Below are 17,632 nucleotides of genomic sequence, written 5' to 3'. Positions count from 1 at the left end.
AAGTACGTCAGGAACAGGGTGACCGGTTCTTTAACGAAATCAGAGCTGCAAGAGGGAGACAGTGGAGGTGGAGGTATATTATGAAGTTGTCATTGTGGCGTGTCCAGCAACCCAACAAACAATGATAGAGGGCAGCATCAGGACATGGCAGAATGCCCACGCTGTCCTTTACTCAGAAGCGCCTCGAAGGCCAACCCAACGCGGATCTGCGCCTGGGCTACGCCTTGGCTTGACAGCCGGGCTTAACATGTGGGGCCTCCCTTTGTGGGTGAGGGAAGAAACGTCCTAGTACTGTGTACGAGCTCTGTATCTGTACCTTTGACTGCAAGCAAAACGCTGGCTTGAAAAAGTACTAGTACATTGTCAACTGCCACCTGACCTCAAATCCTTGGGGCTTCTGGACCATCCTGGGTCCCATGTTTCCACGTTCGACCAACATATCTATGTCGTTGACTTAGACGGATACTACTCGTAGTACTAGTTTAGTACCTTGGTATAATATGTATCCATAGTGCTTAGCTACTTATGTACGTACATACAATGTAGTACGAACCCTGCGCAGCAAAATACTAAGGACTCTCAGATTGACATACCTAGTCTCTAGGAGACCCTTCTCCGTTTTTTTAACACTTACTCCCCTAATAAAGGTTATATATTTGGTGCTCTTATCCATCTACAATTTTCATTGAACAATGCACCCGGGCACTTGGCCAACGTTGACGTAGAGATTGTCTATACGAAGGTTGCGGCTAAAAGTCTTATTGCATTTGGTACCTAACCCACTAACAGCATTGCATATAATAAACCGGGTTAAAATTGATAGTGGGCCAGGTACCACATGGAATAAGACTTTTGGCCGCAACCTTCGTAGCAATCGCAAGGAGACTTTCAGTGTCTAGACTAGTGAAATTAAGATAGGAGGCTTTTAAGACATTAAGCTTAATAATATTCCTTTGTTAATTAATCTGATGGATGGGTCGGTTAAGCATTTCTAGGTCCCTCCGTCTATCCGTATATTATCGTGCAATGTTGCTCTTAGTGGTTGTGACTTGGACTATTCCAAATGGAAATGCGCACTGTATAGGTACCTGCCTTAACTTCATGAAGCTTACCTGCGTAGGTATCAATATAAGCGAAGCATGAATCAGGGAAACTAGAGGACACAAGCCAGAACGAGGCAGAGGGAGGCACCAAAAGTAACAACGCACTCTATACATGGTCTACTAACAGCTACACACAATGTCTCAGTATGGTGCTGTTAGTAGGTCAGATATAGAGCACATCGTTACTTTTAGTGTCTCCATCCGTACACGATACGTCATATGTAGACCCGTTATCGTTTGTTATGTTGCTGTCGCAAGATACAACCAACACGTACTAAATCTCCCGTTTGCGAAGCGTGTTCATCCACAAGCGCATCCATCCACAACTATCCTATCTATCGTGTTAGTGTGAGAGCCGCGAGACTCCCCTGGAAGACGAAGCGCTGCTAAAGATCGAGAGGTTCCACTCGTACAGGGGCGAGCAGCTGCCGTCCGGATTGTCATTACATGAGCCGTATGCTACGAATACCTCTGCTCATGTTTCCCACGCTGATCAACGATATACCTACCTACTCCGCTTGATATTTCATACGATTCCACATGTTCGGAAGTATGTGGAAAGCTCAAAGAGTCGAAGGGTCCTTCTGAGACATGGGCAGAAAGAGAGGTGGCGAGGCAAATTGCCATAAATATTTAAATGCCCGCGAGAGTGCCTTACCCGATTGGTAGATATAGGTGGGTGCCACACCGCGTTTGCGATTACAGTTGGCATCTGTAGACTCGTACTCGTAACTACCTGTTAATGACCTACGAAGTGGGACAGGCTCCGAGGTACAAAACCGGCCTAAATTAACCCAGCACTGCCAAAACTTACACTCCAAAGCGCCCGGAGACGCTCCTTCAAGCGTCTTCTCATTATATCAACCTCCATCTTGGCTCTTGTAATCTGCTTATCCCTTGGTCTTCATGGGAGCCCGTCTACCTAAATCAACTACAACCGCTCCCATGGCTCATCACCCGCACCTCGCACACGATTCCGCCGCCATTTTCTCCCCCTCGGTTGCCCGCATAGCCGCATCCAATGCCCGCGACTGGTCTTACGTTGACTCTTGGCTGGCGTCCAAATTTCTCGGCCGCTCGGTCCCGCCCTTGGAGCGGAACCCAGACACCTTGAAGGCCCTGCTTGCTCTCGCCTCGTTCAACGAAGCCGCCGACGAGGAGCGCCAGCTCGTCAGCCGCGCCGAGGGCGAGGCTCTTCTCCAGATTGACCAGTCTTGGGGAAGCGGAGAAAATGAACTCAAGGATAGCCTTCTGAGCGCCATCGAGGACGAGCTGCCGCGAGAAGGTCAGGTCGCCCTGGACTCAATGGCCGACATTGCCGTTCGAGTCGGGATAGCCTTTCCCGAGCACGATACCTTAGGTAGTAGGATTGCGGATTCCCAGAGAAGCACCTGCGAAGCAGAGCAAATGCACCGGCGAGTCGAAATCCTTCACGGTCATATCGAAAACGAGACTGCTTCCATTGAAGCCTTCCTCCGTACCTTGAGCAGTGACCAGTACAAACCGCCACCTGACCTCGCCAAAAGGAACTTGGAAATGCAACGCAAGGTCAAATCAATGTCTGCTCAGTTGCTTGAGCTCCAGGATCGTGCCACAGCACTTGCCTCATCTGCCGGCTCTCCTCGCCTGACCATCAATGATGTTGCCCGCGAAGAACAGGAGTACCTCGCTGTACTTGCACGTAAGAAACAACTCGACCTGCAGATTGCGGCTTTTGAAGGCCTACCCAGCGACCCTGATCTGGCTCGCTCTGAGCTAGAGGCATTGCGTGGCCAGTTGCGCGGTGCCACTTGTCGTCGCGATGCGGTTTTCGAGGGTCTTGTCGAACGTGAGAGTCCCGCCAAACGACGTCACTGAATGAAAACTTGCCATTTTTATGTGTTTCATTACGAGTACATGCCTAGCAACGCAGGCCTGATTGTTGCTTGATTCAAACTTCCTGAGGGTTCTTGGCCAGTTTTGAGCCGCACGTGCCAACAGATACCTCCTATCTGAGGGGCACACGAAGCACCTCAGATCTTTTGTGATCGACTCATTATCCACGCCGACCTTTCCCAGAAACCGCCCCACCGAGCCTTCCAAACTGTCTTCCCAGTCCCGATTTCTTGACTGGCGCTGCCGGGGTTGGAGTTGGAGCCGCTTCCTTTTGGACCAAGGATGGGATATTGGTAGCTGTAGTCCGTACTTCCTTGCCTCTCGCGTCTAGTGCTCCATCTCCTATCCGGAGCTCGCTAACACCGAGAGGCGGTATGTCGTCATTCTCGGTATTTTGTCGCTGAGCCCTCCTTGCCCTTTCCTGTACACTACGAAATTTTTCCAGTAATTCGACCCAACGAATACCACCATCTTCTCGGCCCTTCAGTCGGTTCGGGCGGTCGTAGTTGGAGCTGCTCGACGTTGATGATGTACTGTGGGGAGTTTAGCATATACCTAAATGGCCATAGAAAGTGGCGAGCCCGTTCGACTGGTGCCAGCATCGAGTAGATAGTGGGTAAGTTCTTAATTATAAAGGGGTCGTTACCTTTTCGGCGCCACATGTAAATAGCCTATGGAACTAACGCTGTTTAGACGATTTTTGAGAGCAGCAAAGGCTGATGATTGCGGTAGTAGCATTAAAATCCCATACATGCACTTGTAGAGATATGGGTACTTCTCAGGCTCAAGGAGTTGAAGGCGTAGGTCTTCTTTCGGTCAGCCCGCTCGACAACTTGCTTTCACCTGCGGAACGGGAGGCTTTGCTTACAGGTAAAGACTGGGGACTCGATGAGCTGGACGAGTTTGTCGACTTGAATCAATAAATTGACAGTCATTTCTAATTCACCGCTTCGATGAGTCAGTCGCATTGTTTTGGGCGGATAGTAGGCGTGTGTGATACTTACAATATCTGCAGTAGGTGATACGCCTGCTCATACGCCTGGGCGAGCAGGCACAGCGAGAAGGTAGCCACAGCGTTGTAGCACCAAGACCGGAATAGGGTGACAAATAGTGTTTGGCCATCCTGCAGAGCTGTATTAGTACAAGATAAGGGCCCCCTATTGGACTTGACATTGTGGATTTACCTTTGTATCAAGGTTACGCAACCGTTTACGCATGTCAGAAAGTTGCGGCGCTGTGATGAGATTATTGTTGAGGTTCTGCACCATGATGCTGGCGAACTCCAAGTCCTCCTCCTTCTCTATGCATTCAGCCATGGTCCGATATATCCGCTCCGGACTCAGACTGAGGGACAACTGGCGGATGATGAGATTGCCCCTAGTCTCGAGTAGTTTGCGATCTGTCGAGAATAAAGATAATAAGTTGACCATGAATTTATGAAAATAAAGGTCCTCGCTGGTTCGAGAAATTTGCGACATCAACTGCAGGTCCTTGGTCACCACTGAATCGGACGGATCTGATAGTGTTTTTAGCAAAGCAGGGAAAATCCCGTCCCCGAACGCAAGGACCTTCTGGGGGGCTTTTCGGTGCAGCATAATAAGCCAGGTCATCGCTGCCACGCGAGTGGCTTCGTGGTCATTGAGGAAAAGTAGGGTGAGGGAGCTGACGGCAGCCCCATAGTCTAAATCAGATTGCTGATGAGGGACGCTGTTTCCGGCCGGGGTGGACATGGAACGATTTTGTAGGCCACCGGGAGCCGGGCTGGGGGAGTCCAGGTCCCGTGAGCTCGCTAAAGAACCACGGTTACTACTCAGGCCTTCATTTCGCTCGCCGGGGGTAGGTAGACGAGAAGTTGACTGTGCATGGCTTTGAGCGGGAGGCTGGCCTCGAATACTAGGCTCGTCTGACAGCGACACAACGTAGTCCATAAGACAACCGTTGACCCGCGTGGCAGCTTGATGGATAGTCTCGTTTGTGCTGGCCATGGCGGGAAGCATGTGGGCCAAGATTTTGGGCGTGAAGGGTAAGACTTCTTCGGGACAAATTTCGAGGAACTCGACAATCCATCGGAGAGACTCTAACAAGCAATCCTCCAGAAAACAGTCTTCTTCTAAAGGATATTAGCTTAGCAACATGTATGGGCCGAGTTCTGGAGCAAAACATGATGATGGCATACCTAACGGTGAGTCGAGCGTAGAGGTCAGGATTTCCAGTATCTCTTTGTAGTTGATTTCAACATCCTGTCCCGGTATCCAGTCCTCGTCAAGGTCGTCACGTTCATCATCAAGAACTGCGTCAGAGTCCAGTTCATCACCTTCCTCGAGGACAATGCGGCCGCTTTCGCTATCAGCCGAGTCCTGGCGCTTCCTCTTGCCACCATCCTTCAGCCTCCTGGCATCCATGATCCCCCTTTTGACTCTGGAGATGCGTTTTATCTCGCTGAGAAATTTATCTAAGCATGTTTGAGTAGAGGCACGCACGTCTGCGTTCTGATCGCCCAGAAACTTTAGCAGACCACCAAGAAAGTCCGGGAGATATGTGACAAGCTCCAGGTCCGGAATTGAGTCGAGCAGTGTGAGCCAACCCACTAGAAAATTTCGCGTGAAGGGATTGATGACCGATATGCGTTCCTTAAGAAGTGGAATGAACCTCGGAAGGGAGAATGCTGTGGGAAAATGGGCATTAGGGTCATCCAAGCTGGTTTTATCGTCACCTTCAAATTCTGGTGGTGCTTCAAGAACAGAGACATAGGACGCTGCCGACTCTGAGACGATGTCCTTGATGAGACGGTCCAGCAATTCAGCTCCATTCTTGACTGAAAGCTCCGAGTCCGCGCCAAGCTAGGGGAAGAGGATGGGTTAGGGCAAGGTCATTTGCGGATAGCGGATGGGCTCGTTGGCTCACCTTGCAAAGTTGATCAAATATGCTGTTAAAATAAATAAGAATTTCGCCCTTTGCCACCTTGGCGATGTTGTACATTGCTTCGCAGGCATAGTACCGAACCCTAGCGTCCTGGTCTGTGAAGCAAGCGAGCACTGGAGGTACTATCTTGGCCAAGTATCGAGGAAGCTCCTAAACCCACACATACATATACACGTTAGCATTTGTTTGCATGGCGTGTGCAACTTCAGGCCAGTGAGGCACAGGGGGTACAGGCGGTACAGGGCGCGTAAGTCAACAGGACGTACCGGTCCAAGTGCAATGGCGGCAGCGGCAAGGCCGATGAGCCCGCCATTTCTGGCATGGGGCTGGTGGACAGCGTACGCGTAGTCATTGCAGAGTTGATCGAGGATTTCTTCGACCTTTTGGTTCTCGCCGGCAGTGCTCAGCTCCCGGATGATCCTTTCCAGCCTGTTTCCAAAATGGACTAGTCAGTCTTACTGCGAAGATAGCATCACAACGAAACAGGTGCTGGTAGGGGCTGATGGAGTTGGAGCGGAGGCGGAGAATGGGCAGTTGGACGGTAGAGACGATGATAGTGATAGCCCGAGATAGCCTCTCGGTAGCTAGGGGAGGGAGGCGAGAGTGAGGAGCGATTAGTGAGACATACTCGAGTGCTCCAACCTTGCGTTTGTCGTAGAGCTTATCGTTGAGGGCGCGCTGGATGTTGGTATCCATGATGGCCACTGGAGCATGCTGGCGGGTTTTTCGTGCGCGGGTGAATCTGCTCGTGCTGCTCGTAGTGGTTCAAGAGCTCAACGCCGCAGCGCAGAGGAAGTGGGATTCCTGGATGATGCAAATGACGATGATATGGGTAAGCCAGCACCCATGGGTAGATGCGGTGCAGCTACGTCAATCGGTTTGGGTACGGATACGCTAAGTGGTCCTACCTAAGGTAATAAGGTCCCCATGGATGGATGGAACCCATGTTTGGTGCGGCTCCGGGTGTGGGATTCAGTGGAGAGTTTAGGGACCTCGTCCGCTGAGGTCAGGTGCTAGTGTGTGCCACACTCACAGGCATGGCCCAGGAAAAAAGACCCTTCCAAGGCCAGGCAAGTTCTAGTAATACCTACCTATTACCTGTACCCCCTACGTACGTACTACTAGTATCCGTAGGTTGGTTGAATTACACAGCGCTACGAAGTACACCACCTTGCAATGCCAGGTACAATGCAGTACGTACTATTAATATTGATACCAGGCTCTATGGACCTACTGTATATACGGACACTCGATGTCAAAGAGCGCACAACGGCATAATTCCCACGAGTCTGTTCTACTCGTACGCACCATGAACGAGGATACGCTGCTCTACAACACGACTGGCTGTTCAAAAATGCTATGGCCTGGCCTCTCTTCACCTGGGGAAGTGCAACCAGGTATTATCTAGCGATTGTCTATAGAGCTTCGTGCTATTCTACTACCTTACGAATCAAGACATAAGCTACACCTGTATAGAAAAGAAAATTGCTATAAAAGACACCGCACAAACAATACTTAGTGCCCCAAGAAATCCCCTCTCTGTGCAATTGTCCTTTGACACTTGGCCAGAATGGCGGCCTGCCGCGACACCTCCGCCAGCCTTCCAATGACTCTCTTGTTGGAGTTTGTGAACCCGTAAAGAGCATAAGGGATCCCAACCTCGTTGCAAAACTCTTGGACCAGCTTCTGAGTTTTACGGAGGTTGTGCCGAGGGACACGTGGGAACAGGTGATGAATTGCCTGGAATTGCAAGCCTCCGTGAATGAAGTCAAGCCACGGCGGGCAGTCCACGTCCATAGTGGTCCTTAGCATCTTCTGGGCGAATGACTCTTGCGGCCCTAGATCAGCCGTACTCATGGCAAAATGCGATAGGACGATTTGCAAATGGAGTGGCGAAGATGCAATGTGGCTAATCATGACGAAGCTAAACCGTGTCCAGTTATCCGGCAGTGACTTGTAGAGGAGACCGTAACCGAACCAGATCCAGAAGAAGACTTGTCCACAAATCTCCAACCATCGATGCCAGCCAGCAGGTCCCTTCTGTGGTCCTCGGCCAGCGAGGAGGTGGTCCCAGGAGAGGCGGTATAGATTGAAGCGTGCAAGAGATAAAAATGGATAGTATGTCCAGGCTTGAATACGAAGAAGTACCTTGGCAAGGGCATCAATCTTCATCACCTTGTCGTAGTATGTGGATCTCAGATTCCCAAGGAAACGATGAGAGACCGCAAACAACGGTATATGCTCAATGTCAGGGTCGTGCTCCGGCGCATTTGTCACAATATGGTGGACGTTGTGACTTCGTTTCCACCAGCCCATAGATAAACCCCCGATGAAGTCGGCAATGATGATGCCAATCACGGTGTCAACATGGAAGTGATGAGTGATGCCCATGTGTCCGGCATCGTGTGCCGTGAAGACCAGCTGGTGCCACAAGAAGCCGAGGGCCAGAGCACCAATCTTGTACCACTCGTAGTGAATGCACACCAGCATCAGTCCAAATAGAGAAACGTAGCGGCAGCACTCAACTGCGTATGCCCAGTAATTGCACTGGTACAGGCCTTCGTCCCGGATCCTCTGATGCAGCTCCCTGTACTTGACAACGATGCCGGCTTGCGTGGCCTCATCTTGCGCAGGGTACTTGTCGAGGTCTAGCTTGATATGCTGTCGGGTGATGGTGTCGAGGAAATCCATGCCGTCGCTGTTCTCTTCTGGAGACGCTGGCGGTGAGGCATTCGGCGCATCTCGTTGGGCCTTTGTCCTCTGTCGGGCACCCGTCATATCAGTATCAAAGACGGGAGAAGGAGACCGCGAGTCGGATGAGCTGGCTGTGTCGACGTCATGCGCACTGTCTGTCTCTTCTTCCTGCTCCTCCATCTCGGCTCGTGTTCGGAAGGTTCCACCTTGAATAGGAGGGAGGAAGTTCTTCCATCGTCCTTCGATTCGGCCAATTCGATACCGCTTCATCCGATCGATCGCCCCACTTGAATGTAGACTGCGAGGGAAGTCAGCTGCGATGCCCATGGGATTTGGAAATGTAGCCCTGGCGAGGGTGTGGACACATACGCGGTAACCTCATCCGTCGCATCTTTGCCCACCATGTGCAGAATGGCCTTGTCTCCTCCTGGATGGTAACTGAGCCAAGCGTCGGCCTTGAGGACGTGCTGTTCTACAATGAACACTTTCCGTCCGCCTGCTATCAGTGCCTCAATGTCCCCCCGTGACATGAGGGGGTAGGTCTTCTTCGCTTGGGCAGTCGCCATATCGCCTCGTCTTTGTCTCCACAGAAGGAGAGGCGTTATCTGCAGAATTCAGTTTGTCGCTGGTCGTGCGGTCATGGCCCCTTCCTTCAATAGGAGTCGGAAGAAGGTTTGTCGATGGAGTGTTTAAGGAGTGGGAGGTGGAGGTAGCGAGGGCATTGGGGAGGCAGGGCTTAAGGGGACAAGGAGTAAGTATATCGAAGAATCAATTGACGTCTAGGAGGGGATGGGGTGGATCAGAGGCAACAAACCCCTCGGCGTATATTCTCATAAGTACTCCGTATGCAATAGTAGTACCTACTAGTAGTAGGATACCAGGAGAGCTTTGGAAGTGGACCCGGGGTGATCCGCACCATGCACCAGGAAAGGAGGGTGTGTCGTGTCGTACGGTTCTTGCACCTGGATCAGGTCGTCGGTCGCCGAGCATGCAGCGGTGAAGCACTGCCACGGGGGGGCTCCACAACCGATATGGCTCCAGTTCACGCCCGAAACTCCCAATGACAGCTGATCTAAAGCAGGACGTGGGATGAGCCACAACCACGTACGAATAATATTAATACTGTACGAGTACAAGAGGAACAGACGAACAATTACGTGTCCGTATTCGCACTCCGGGGAAGATTTGCGACCTGCTCCTATCAGGGATGTTAGATCCATGGTTATTAAACAGCGGAATGGCATTCATTTCTAGCACGTTGGTCAACGATTGGATAAGCAGCATTAAGAGGAGTATAATAGATCATAAATCCGGTTCCCTTGGTCTACAGCTGTCTGTCTGTGCATATACAATGCCGGCTCAGCAGGCCAGTTTTCATTCATCATGCTAGGACAAAATTACTAGTTTACAGAGTCCCTGCACCACCTTGACAGACCCAGGACGTCGATGATCCAGCAGCGAGCGGATCTGCACGAATTGGTGCCCTGAACTTTGGTCCGTCAAGCATCATCCCCCGGTCTATTCACCCGATGGTTATGTAAGAAGGAGAGCGGGCGCCGATCCAGTCCCCACAAATGAAATAGGCCAAAACAAGATATAGGAAGTTGTGTTGTACGGGTTACGGCCCGTGAACGACGAGAGTCTAGAAGTGGATGGCTTTCGCATGGGTGGCCATCGCAGCCTCCTTGAAGGCCTCAGCCAGCGTTGGGTGGGCGTGGCACGTCCGCGCAATATCCTCGCTCGACGCACCATACTCTAGTGCAAGAGTGCCCTCGGCAATCATCTCGCCAGCATTGGGTCCGATGATGTGGATACCCAGCAGGCGGTCCGTCTCGGGGTCGGCCAGCATCTTGACCATACCCTCAGTGTCGAGATTGGTCTTGGCCCTGGAGTTAGCGCTGAAGGGGAAGGTACCGACCCGGTAGGGGATCTTCTGGCTCTTGAGGTCCTGCTCGCTCTGGCCAACCCATGCAACCTCGGGGTAGGTGTACATGACAGACGGGATGCAGCCGTAGTTAACGTGGCCGTAGCCCTTCTTGATGTACTCGACGACGGCGACGGCTTCTTCCTCAGCCTTGTGGGCAAGCATGGGCCCGAACGTCGCATCGCCGACGCAACGGATGTGGGGGAGCTTGGTACGGTACTCGGAGTCGATGATGACACGGCCACGCTCGTCCACCTCGAGACCAACGTTCTCCAGGCCAAGGCCAGCGGTGTAGGGTCGTCGTCCGATGGCGACGAGGACGGTCTCGGCCTCGAGCTATTAACCCAATGTCAGCTTAGAGAACACACTCAACCGACCCTAATAAGTCCTTACAGTTTCGGCCTTGCCACCCTTGGTAGCATCTACATCGAGCTTGACCTTGTCGCCGGTGGTGTCGCCACTAAGAACCTTGGTGTTGAGCTTGAACTCGATGCCCTGCTTCTTCAGCGTCTTTTGCGCAGCCTTGGCGATCTCAGTGTCCATGCCAGGACCGCCGATCTGGCCAAGGAACTCGACGACCGTGACCTTGGTGCCCAGTCTCGACCAGACAGAGGCCATCTCAAGACCGATGATTCCACCACCAATGACAAGCATGGACTCGGGAATCTTCTCGAGGGCGATGGCGCCAGTGCTGGTGATAACGCGCTTCTCGTCAATCTCGAGACCAGGGAAAGGAGTGGCCTCGGAACCGGTAGCAATTAAAAAGTTCTTGCCCTTGACGGTGGTTTCGCCGCCGTCGTTGAGCGCAATCTTGACCTCGTTCTCATTGACAAAGGAGCCGGTGCCCTTGATATATTCGGCACCGTTTTTCTTGAGGAGGAACTCGACACCCTTGGTCAGGCCATTGACAGCAGTGTCCTTGGCCTTCATCAAGTTGGCCAAGTTGAGCTTGACGTCGCCGACCTCGATGCCTCGGTTCTTAGTATCGTGGAGAATCTGGTGGTAGAGATGCGAGTTGTTGAGGAGAGATTTTGAGGGAATGCAGCCGACGTTCAAGCAGGTGCCTCCGAGGGTACCGCGCTTCTCGATGCAGGTGACCTATACAGGGAAGACTTTAGTTGCTGCATTAGACTAATGGATAGGCAAATAAACGAGCAAAACTGACCTTCAAGCCCTCCTGGCCAGCCTTGATGGCGGCGACATAGCCAGCAACGCCACCACCGATGATGACTAGATCTTTCTCATCTGCAGGTGTGTTAGAATCCAAATGTCGCTCATTGCGCGATTGGCGACGGGTACGGACCGGAGGAGGAGGCGTAGCCGCGGCTCCAGCGCGAAAGTGAGGTCGCGGGAACGACTGTGGGAAGACTGGGAGGTAGTCGGTTAGTAAACGAACTCTTCTTTCCCCTTACTTTAACCCCGAGACTGCGTCTCTTGAATCTTTTGCTGATGCCACAGAGCACTTACGTTGACCGTGCAACAACCGGGCGAACGGTGTGCCGGGGAATAAGGCGACTAGCGAGCATGTCGGAGGATCACGACGGGGACTCGACACTCAGTGACGCCGGTAAGGGGGTGTGTGGAAATGAAGTTGAAGTTGACGAGGCGAAACGTCAAGAGATGGGGAGTGTTGAGTAATGAGGTTGCGTCGTCGTTGGCGTTGGCGTTGCAGAGCTCCAATGCCCAATGACAATCGGCGAGGCAGCTTCCGAGTTTCCGTTGCTCCCTGCCAATTTTTTTCTCGGCCCATCATTCGCCAGTCTTCGGTACAGAAGGCGGCCCCCGTTATATCCCGCGTCCAGGCGACCTTTGCCGCCACGTTGGGTGCTGTAGGATAATATTTGTTGGGCGTCTCCGGATAGGCACGGAGATAATATTATTATCTAGCATAGCCGATTCGGAATTGCGCACACCCTGTTGGGACCTTACTTCGATGTTATGTAACGGCACCGTAATCCCTCATCGTGAATTTCTTTTCAATATTTCCAGTCGAAAACAACTCTATCGTGATATACCTAGGTACCTTACTTCGTACATGATTGGAATTCGTCTACCATCTTCGAGGTAGCCATTATTCCTCCACCGGGTCCCTTTGAAGAACCACCCGCGCCTGTTCCTTCACTCGGTCCAGCTTCTTGAGTTGCTTGGAGTCCACAAGCTTGGTCTTCTGGATCTTTTGCCGCAAAAACCAATCGAGGCCGGCCGCGAGCTTAGGGATCTCTCTCGCGGCACCAAATGCCCTTTCCACTCTCGCGCGCTCCTTCTCGGGCTTCTGCGACTTGCAATTCCTCAGCAGGTTGGTCAGGAGCGACTCGAGGAATATAGACGTCGACGGCTCCAACTCTAGGGGGTTCAGTGGCTTCAATATCGAAATCCGCAGTGCTCCATCGGTGATTAGAGACGCGTAAAGCTGTGCCACTTTGCGCACTCGTTCCTTGTCACTGAATCGAATGCCGTCCGCCGTCTCCATGTCCTCCATGTCTTCGCCAAAAAGAGACTCCCCCATGGCTCTGAAGATTTGCCACAGACGTGCCTGGAAGGCGAACCGAACCCTGCTGTTTGAGCATGCCCGCTCACCCACAGCCGCGTAATATGGGTTGTATTCGGTCTCGCTGCCAGCGCACTGGACCAGAACGCGGGCAATCTCGAGCTGTTCCTCCTTCCTCAACTTCAGGTTTAAATATTGACGATATCCGGTCTCGAAGTCCATGGCGGTCATGATTGCCGTGAAGATGGCAATCTGAGCCGGGGTTCCCAAACCCTGCGCGCGCGCCTTCTTGGGATAGTCTGGAAGCACAAAATCCATGTCCTCGCTGCCTGCATCTGAACCTGAGCCCTCGTCGCTGTCCTTAACATCATCATCGCCAGCTCTTGTTTCCCCCTTCCTCAGCTTCTTGGCCCTGATCGGCTCCTGTTTCTCAGGCTTTGCAGGGACACTGGCTCCAACGAGCCACCATTTACCTCGAGTATCGGCACTAATTATGTCGTTGAGATCCACCCCCATGGGAGTAAGCCCATCAAGTCTTCGTGACTGGGACTTGATCTCGCCCAAACGCTTCTTCATTCGGATTACGTGCTCCGATACCACGGCAGAGTCCAAGCCTTTAGCCTTTGCCTTCTTGTTCCGTAGATCATTGATGGTCTCCACCATGAACTTGGTACGAGCTGACACGTTGGCATATCCCGCCTTCGAAACGGCCCTGCTCAGCCCACCAGAGACGTTTTTCAGGGCTTGCGGGTCATCTCTGCGGAGAAGGCGGCCTCCATTCCGACAGATTCGTAGCAGAAGCTCGACGTTGATCTCCGAAAGATCAGCTAGGAGACGTTCCATGTAGTCAAAGATGATCTTGCACCCCACGACTTCAAAGACGTAGAGCTGTGAAAGGAGAGTGATGAGGTTGGATGGTTCTTTTGGAATCGCCGATTCATCATTTCGGGACGCGCTAGCCTTGTCGTACTCTTGTCCGAAGTCGTTGACCACGCGTCGAATGAGATGGGAACCAAAGCTAGAGCCCACGATCTTGTAAACAGCAGCCGCAAAGCCCCCAGTAAGGACAAAGAACTGGTCTGGTAAGCTCTCGGGTTTGCACACCTGCGCCAAGATGACGTCCGTCAGCACCTCGGTAACGTCGCCACGCGCATTGTTCTGATAGAGCTCCTCGGCAGCCTGGACGATTGATAAGATGTTTGCGTCTGTCAGGCGATTGATTAACCCCTGGACTTGTTTGCGCAAGCGGCCAAGGGCTTCCCCCTCGTTGCCGGAAGACGCTTTGCGCAGTGATGGAGGGACATATCTGGCCACTACTGGTCCCGTAGTAGGTGCAACATAGGGGTTTTCGCGCGGCCGAGGCTGAATAGGAGCGCCTGTTTCCTCTTCAGAATCAAACCCATCGAAAGATTCCCCATCCATTTCGTCGGCATCGTCACTTTCATAGCGCTCATTATCGCCGTCTCCATCATCTTCCATGCCTAGGTCGTCCTCTTCGCTAAAAGCCAGGGCATCATCGGAATCGGAATCGCCTGTCAGGTCACCATCATCCTTCTCCTCCTCATGCTCTCCGTTAGTGTGCCGGGTTGGAGTAGGTCCCGATCCCATCTTCCTCCTTTTCGCAGACAGCCATTCGTCGTAGTCGCGCTTCCGCTTAGACCCCTCGCCCTCGCTTTCCTCTTCATCTCCGTCTAGATTCCCTAGGAGCATGTCGAGTCCGTCGTCCTTGAATGATTGGGGCAGAGTTTTCCTCCCCTTCTTGATACCCAGCTTCCTTTCCAACGCAGCAATCTCAGCGTCGTCCTGGGCCAGTTTTTCTCGTATGGCCCGTGACATTTTGCTCTTGTCGCTTGGCTTCAGCCCAGGATGGACAGAGTCGTCATCCTCTTCCACGTCCCCAAATTCGTCATCATCACTCATTTCGCCCTCCTCGCTGTCCGATTCATCCTCCAAGCCACCGCTGTCGCTAAATCCACCCGTGTCTGCACCCGGGTCATCCTCAAGGAAATCCTCGCTGTCTGGCTCTAGTCGCGCGCGTTTGGATGACGCCGGTTTCTTGAGTATAGAAACTGGATGGGAGCGACTTCCCGGAACAAAACCTGAGGAGGGTTGGGGCTTGGAAGAACCGTTGGCCAGAGGGGTAAAGTCATTCTTCGAATATTTTTGAGACTTCTTCTGCGCCCTCTGGGCTTTTCGTTGATCCTTTCGAGTGGCAGGTTGCCGTCCTCCCGTCCCAGTGTTTCGAGATGCTTTTTGACCCTGGGCGCCGTGGCCTTGGCCAACCCCCAGGGTTTTAAAGAGCTGGGTCTGAAGCTCTGGTATCGACTTTGGCATGTTGATACTGTGCGCTGTGCCTTGCGTTCAAAAAGGGGGGGGGGGGCATAAAATCAACTGGATGCCTGTGAAGGAAGTCGTGAACTGAACTTTCTTTGCGCCCGGGGGGCAAATGGAGGACAGCGCCAAAAAGCCCCATGGGACCCACTACGGTGGTACATAAGGATACCTAAGCCACTAGAATGGCAGAAACTCTACTTCGTAGGAGGTAGGTCTCCTTCTTGCCTCCATGCGCGATCACACCTTATGAATACCAAATAACACATATATAATTAATGGCTAATATTACACTTACCTAGCAGTTGGCAAATAAGCTACATTTTTTAACTCTTAGGGCCGCCTCCGACTACGAGTGCCGCCTCTGATACCTTTGACTTTGGGGCCATCTCCACCTTTAACTAGTATCTTACTAATAATACCTCTGTCTTCCCATTCAAAGGCGGTTCTCGTAAGCTTAAAAATGTACTAATTTTAGTGGTTAATAATACGTGATTGTTTATTTAATTCATATATACGGAGTAATACTTTGTCGCTGCACCTGGGGCGTTGAGCCAACAATGGGGTTTCTGCCGCTCTGGTCATGTATTCTCATGTACCGCCCTGGCCCACCAACAACAGCACTCAATCACTTGAGGTTTAACCTACTCGTACGTGCACAGGAGGGGCACCCCACCTCGCTCACTGAATCAGATCACCAGACTCAACTCCCAAGTTCTCAACCCGCGACAACAGACCGCGACCCTACCGCTGAGAGGAGCTGCCCCCTTACGGCGCATTGGATGTAGCGATGTCGACTCACAAGCCCTCTTTGAGCCAGAGCGAGGTCCGCCCCAGCATTCATCACACACCCGGCAAAAGACAGATTTGGTACTGACCATGAGACCAGTTCTTTGACCGCCTGGAAAAGCTCTTTGGCCAAAGGAAAGGCAGCGACCATGGAGCCATCTATCTAACCCAGAAAAGACGTGAGTCTCACTTTGATTGCCTTCTACATCCTCTCCGGGGGCACCGGGCCCCCTCACTCAGAGGACAAGCTATCTCTAACATTGAGATAATAGTCACACAATCTAAAGATGCGCCTATGCCCTCGGCATCCGATCCTTTCCCCGACCTTCACCCCAGTGAGCCCCTACCAATTCTTATCCGCGCTAGCAACGGCAAATCTATGAGGGATCGGGGAAACAGGGTCAAGTTCTACACCATCGTTAAGCCTAGTGACCTAGATGGATTCTACGCGCATTATGCAGACATCTGCAAGGCAGGAATGACAGCACTCAAGCCTAGAGACCGAAGCAAGAAGAAGGCCAAGGCGAAAAAGAAGAAGGCTGGTTCATAGCTACCGTTCAATTCGGCGCCTTGGTCATTCGTTGCCCACATGGGGGGCGAAGAAAACATTGCCCACAGACAACAGGGCTAGGGGTTGGGGTTACCTACATGACGGTGGAAAATATCATCTAATAAAGCAACATTGGAAACCCTGGCCTTGGTCATAGCGATTTATTACTCAGAGTTGATCGCCAAATTACCCATTAACAACATTATCGAACCCAGTCTTGAAACGCGAGTCTAACTAGTCCCAGTTTTGAGCGACCCAGTGCCCTTTGTGCTACTCTAGTGACACTCGCTAATCTTGACCGGGCCGAGGAATGCGATCTTGCATGGCATCATACCACTTGTATTATACCGGTATACTACTAATCCTGGGAAGCTACCAGGGTCCACAGCACCTCGCTCCTCCACCTGGGGAGTTGGCGTATTCGAGTGAGCCGGCGGATATCGGATGATGAGGCATTCACCGGGGGGTGAGGTCTCCAAGGAGACGCACACCAACGCACCTATGTACGTACCTTATGCTTAAATTCAAGCTCACTTGCCCCACACTGGTCGCTGCTCTACACAGTACCTTCCCTGTATATAATACAGGTCGTTGCAGTAAGCTTGCCATGAGGAGATGAATACCTGGCACCCGTGGATCGCAACCTACTACCCTTGAAAGCGAGTTTGGCCCGTCGTTAGCATTCGAGGCCTTTGGATTTGCTTGACAGCCCCCTTCTAGCTCTAGATCAGGATTAGACGGGCCCTCATTCCCCGCGACATCCGAAATCACAACATTAACACTTGCTATTGGGTTATCCCCTATGAGCTCCAGCGTGACCCAGAATCAACATACTTTGGAAATCCATGTTCAACTCGCCGAAGTATAAATCACCTCTTTCCCATGTGGGGCTCACCACTGTTTGGGATTCTCCATGTCTATCTCTACCTATCCAAAAAGACTTAATCCCTTATTAT

The 17,632-nt window shown here is 52.0% G+C and overlaps 6 protein-coding genes across 6 annotated transcripts; 2 read left to right on the top strand and 4 right to left on the bottom strand.

Moving 5' to 3' along the window:
• Positions 1 to 2,048: 2,048 nt before the first annotated feature.
• ACO1O0_007381 (uncharacterized protein) lies at positions 2,049 to 2,960 on the top strand (the record flags this gene model as incomplete). Its single annotated transcript, XM_083196754.1, has 1 exon — positions 2,049 to 2,960. The coding sequence occupies one exon, from the start codon at positions 2,049 to 2,051 to the stop codon at positions 2,958 to 2,960; it is 912 nt and encodes a 303-aa protein (XP_083047962.1).
• A 1,018-nt stretch (positions 2,961 to 3,978) lies between these two features.
• Positions 3,979 to 6,596, bottom strand: ACO1O0_007380 (vacuolar protein 14 C-terminal Fig4p binding-domain-containing protein; the record flags this gene model as incomplete). Its single annotated transcript, XM_083196753.1, has 6 exons — positions 3,979 to 4,101; positions 4,163 to 5,055; positions 5,155 to 5,818; positions 5,883 to 6,050; positions 6,167 to 6,329; positions 6,529 to 6,596. 6 exons carry the CDS (start codon positions 6,594 to 6,596, stop codon positions 3,979 to 3,981), a joined length of 2,079 nt encoding a protein of 692 aa, XP_083047961.1.
• Positions 6,597 to 7,415: 819 nt separating this feature from the next.
• ACO1O0_007379 (fatty acid desaturase-domain-containing protein) lies at positions 7,416 to 9,160 on the bottom strand (the record flags this gene model as incomplete). The annotated part of the gene is made up of 2 exons (XM_083196752.1): positions 7,416 to 8,892; positions 8,964 to 9,160. The coding sequence occupies 2 exons, from the start codon at positions 9,158 to 9,160 to the stop codon at positions 7,416 to 7,418; spliced, it is 1,674 nt and encodes a 557-aa protein (XP_083047960.1).
• A 1,076-nt stretch (positions 9,161 to 10,236) lies between these two features.
• LPD1 (dihydrolipoyl dehydrogenase) lies at positions 10,237 to 12,044 on the bottom strand (the record flags this gene model as incomplete). Its single annotated transcript, XM_083196751.1, has 5 exons — positions 10,237 to 10,854; positions 10,912 to 11,616; positions 11,684 to 11,763; positions 11,822 to 11,886; positions 11,986 to 12,044. 5 exons carry the CDS (start codon positions 12,042 to 12,044, stop codon positions 10,237 to 10,239), a joined length of 1,527 nt encoding a protein of 508 aa, XP_083047959.1.
• Positions 12,045 to 12,589: 545 nt separating this feature from the next.
• Positions 12,590 to 15,340, bottom strand: SGD1 (MIF4G domain-containing protein; the record flags this gene model as incomplete). The annotated part of the gene is made up of 1 exon (XM_083196750.1): positions 12,590 to 15,340. One exon carries the CDS (start codon positions 15,338 to 15,340, stop codon positions 12,590 to 12,592), a length of 2,751 nt encoding a protein of 916 aa, XP_083047958.1.
• A 787-nt stretch (positions 15,341 to 16,127) lies between these two features.
• On the top strand, positions 16,128 to 16,676 carry ACO1O0_007376 (signal recognition particle, SRP9/SRP14 subunit; the record flags this gene model as incomplete). Its single annotated transcript, XM_083196749.1, has 3 exons — positions 16,128 to 16,163; positions 16,227 to 16,305; positions 16,399 to 16,676. 3 exons carry the CDS (start codon positions 16,128 to 16,130, stop codon positions 16,674 to 16,676), a joined length of 393 nt encoding a protein of 130 aa, XP_083047957.1.
• Between the last annotated feature and the right edge of the window lie 956 nt (positions 16,677 to 17,632).

This window comes from Amphichorda felina (assembly GCF_050947745.1).
Source record: "Amphichorda felina strain 45539 chromosome Unknown scaffold_7, whole genome shotgun sequence".
In the NCBI taxonomy this organism is placed as follows: domain Eukaryota; kingdom Fungi; phylum Ascomycota; class Sordariomycetes; order Hypocreales; family Bionectriaceae; genus Amphichorda; species Amphichorda felina.
Note: the sequence above shows the minus strand (reverse complement) of the source record. Positions and strands in the feature narration are given on the sequence as shown.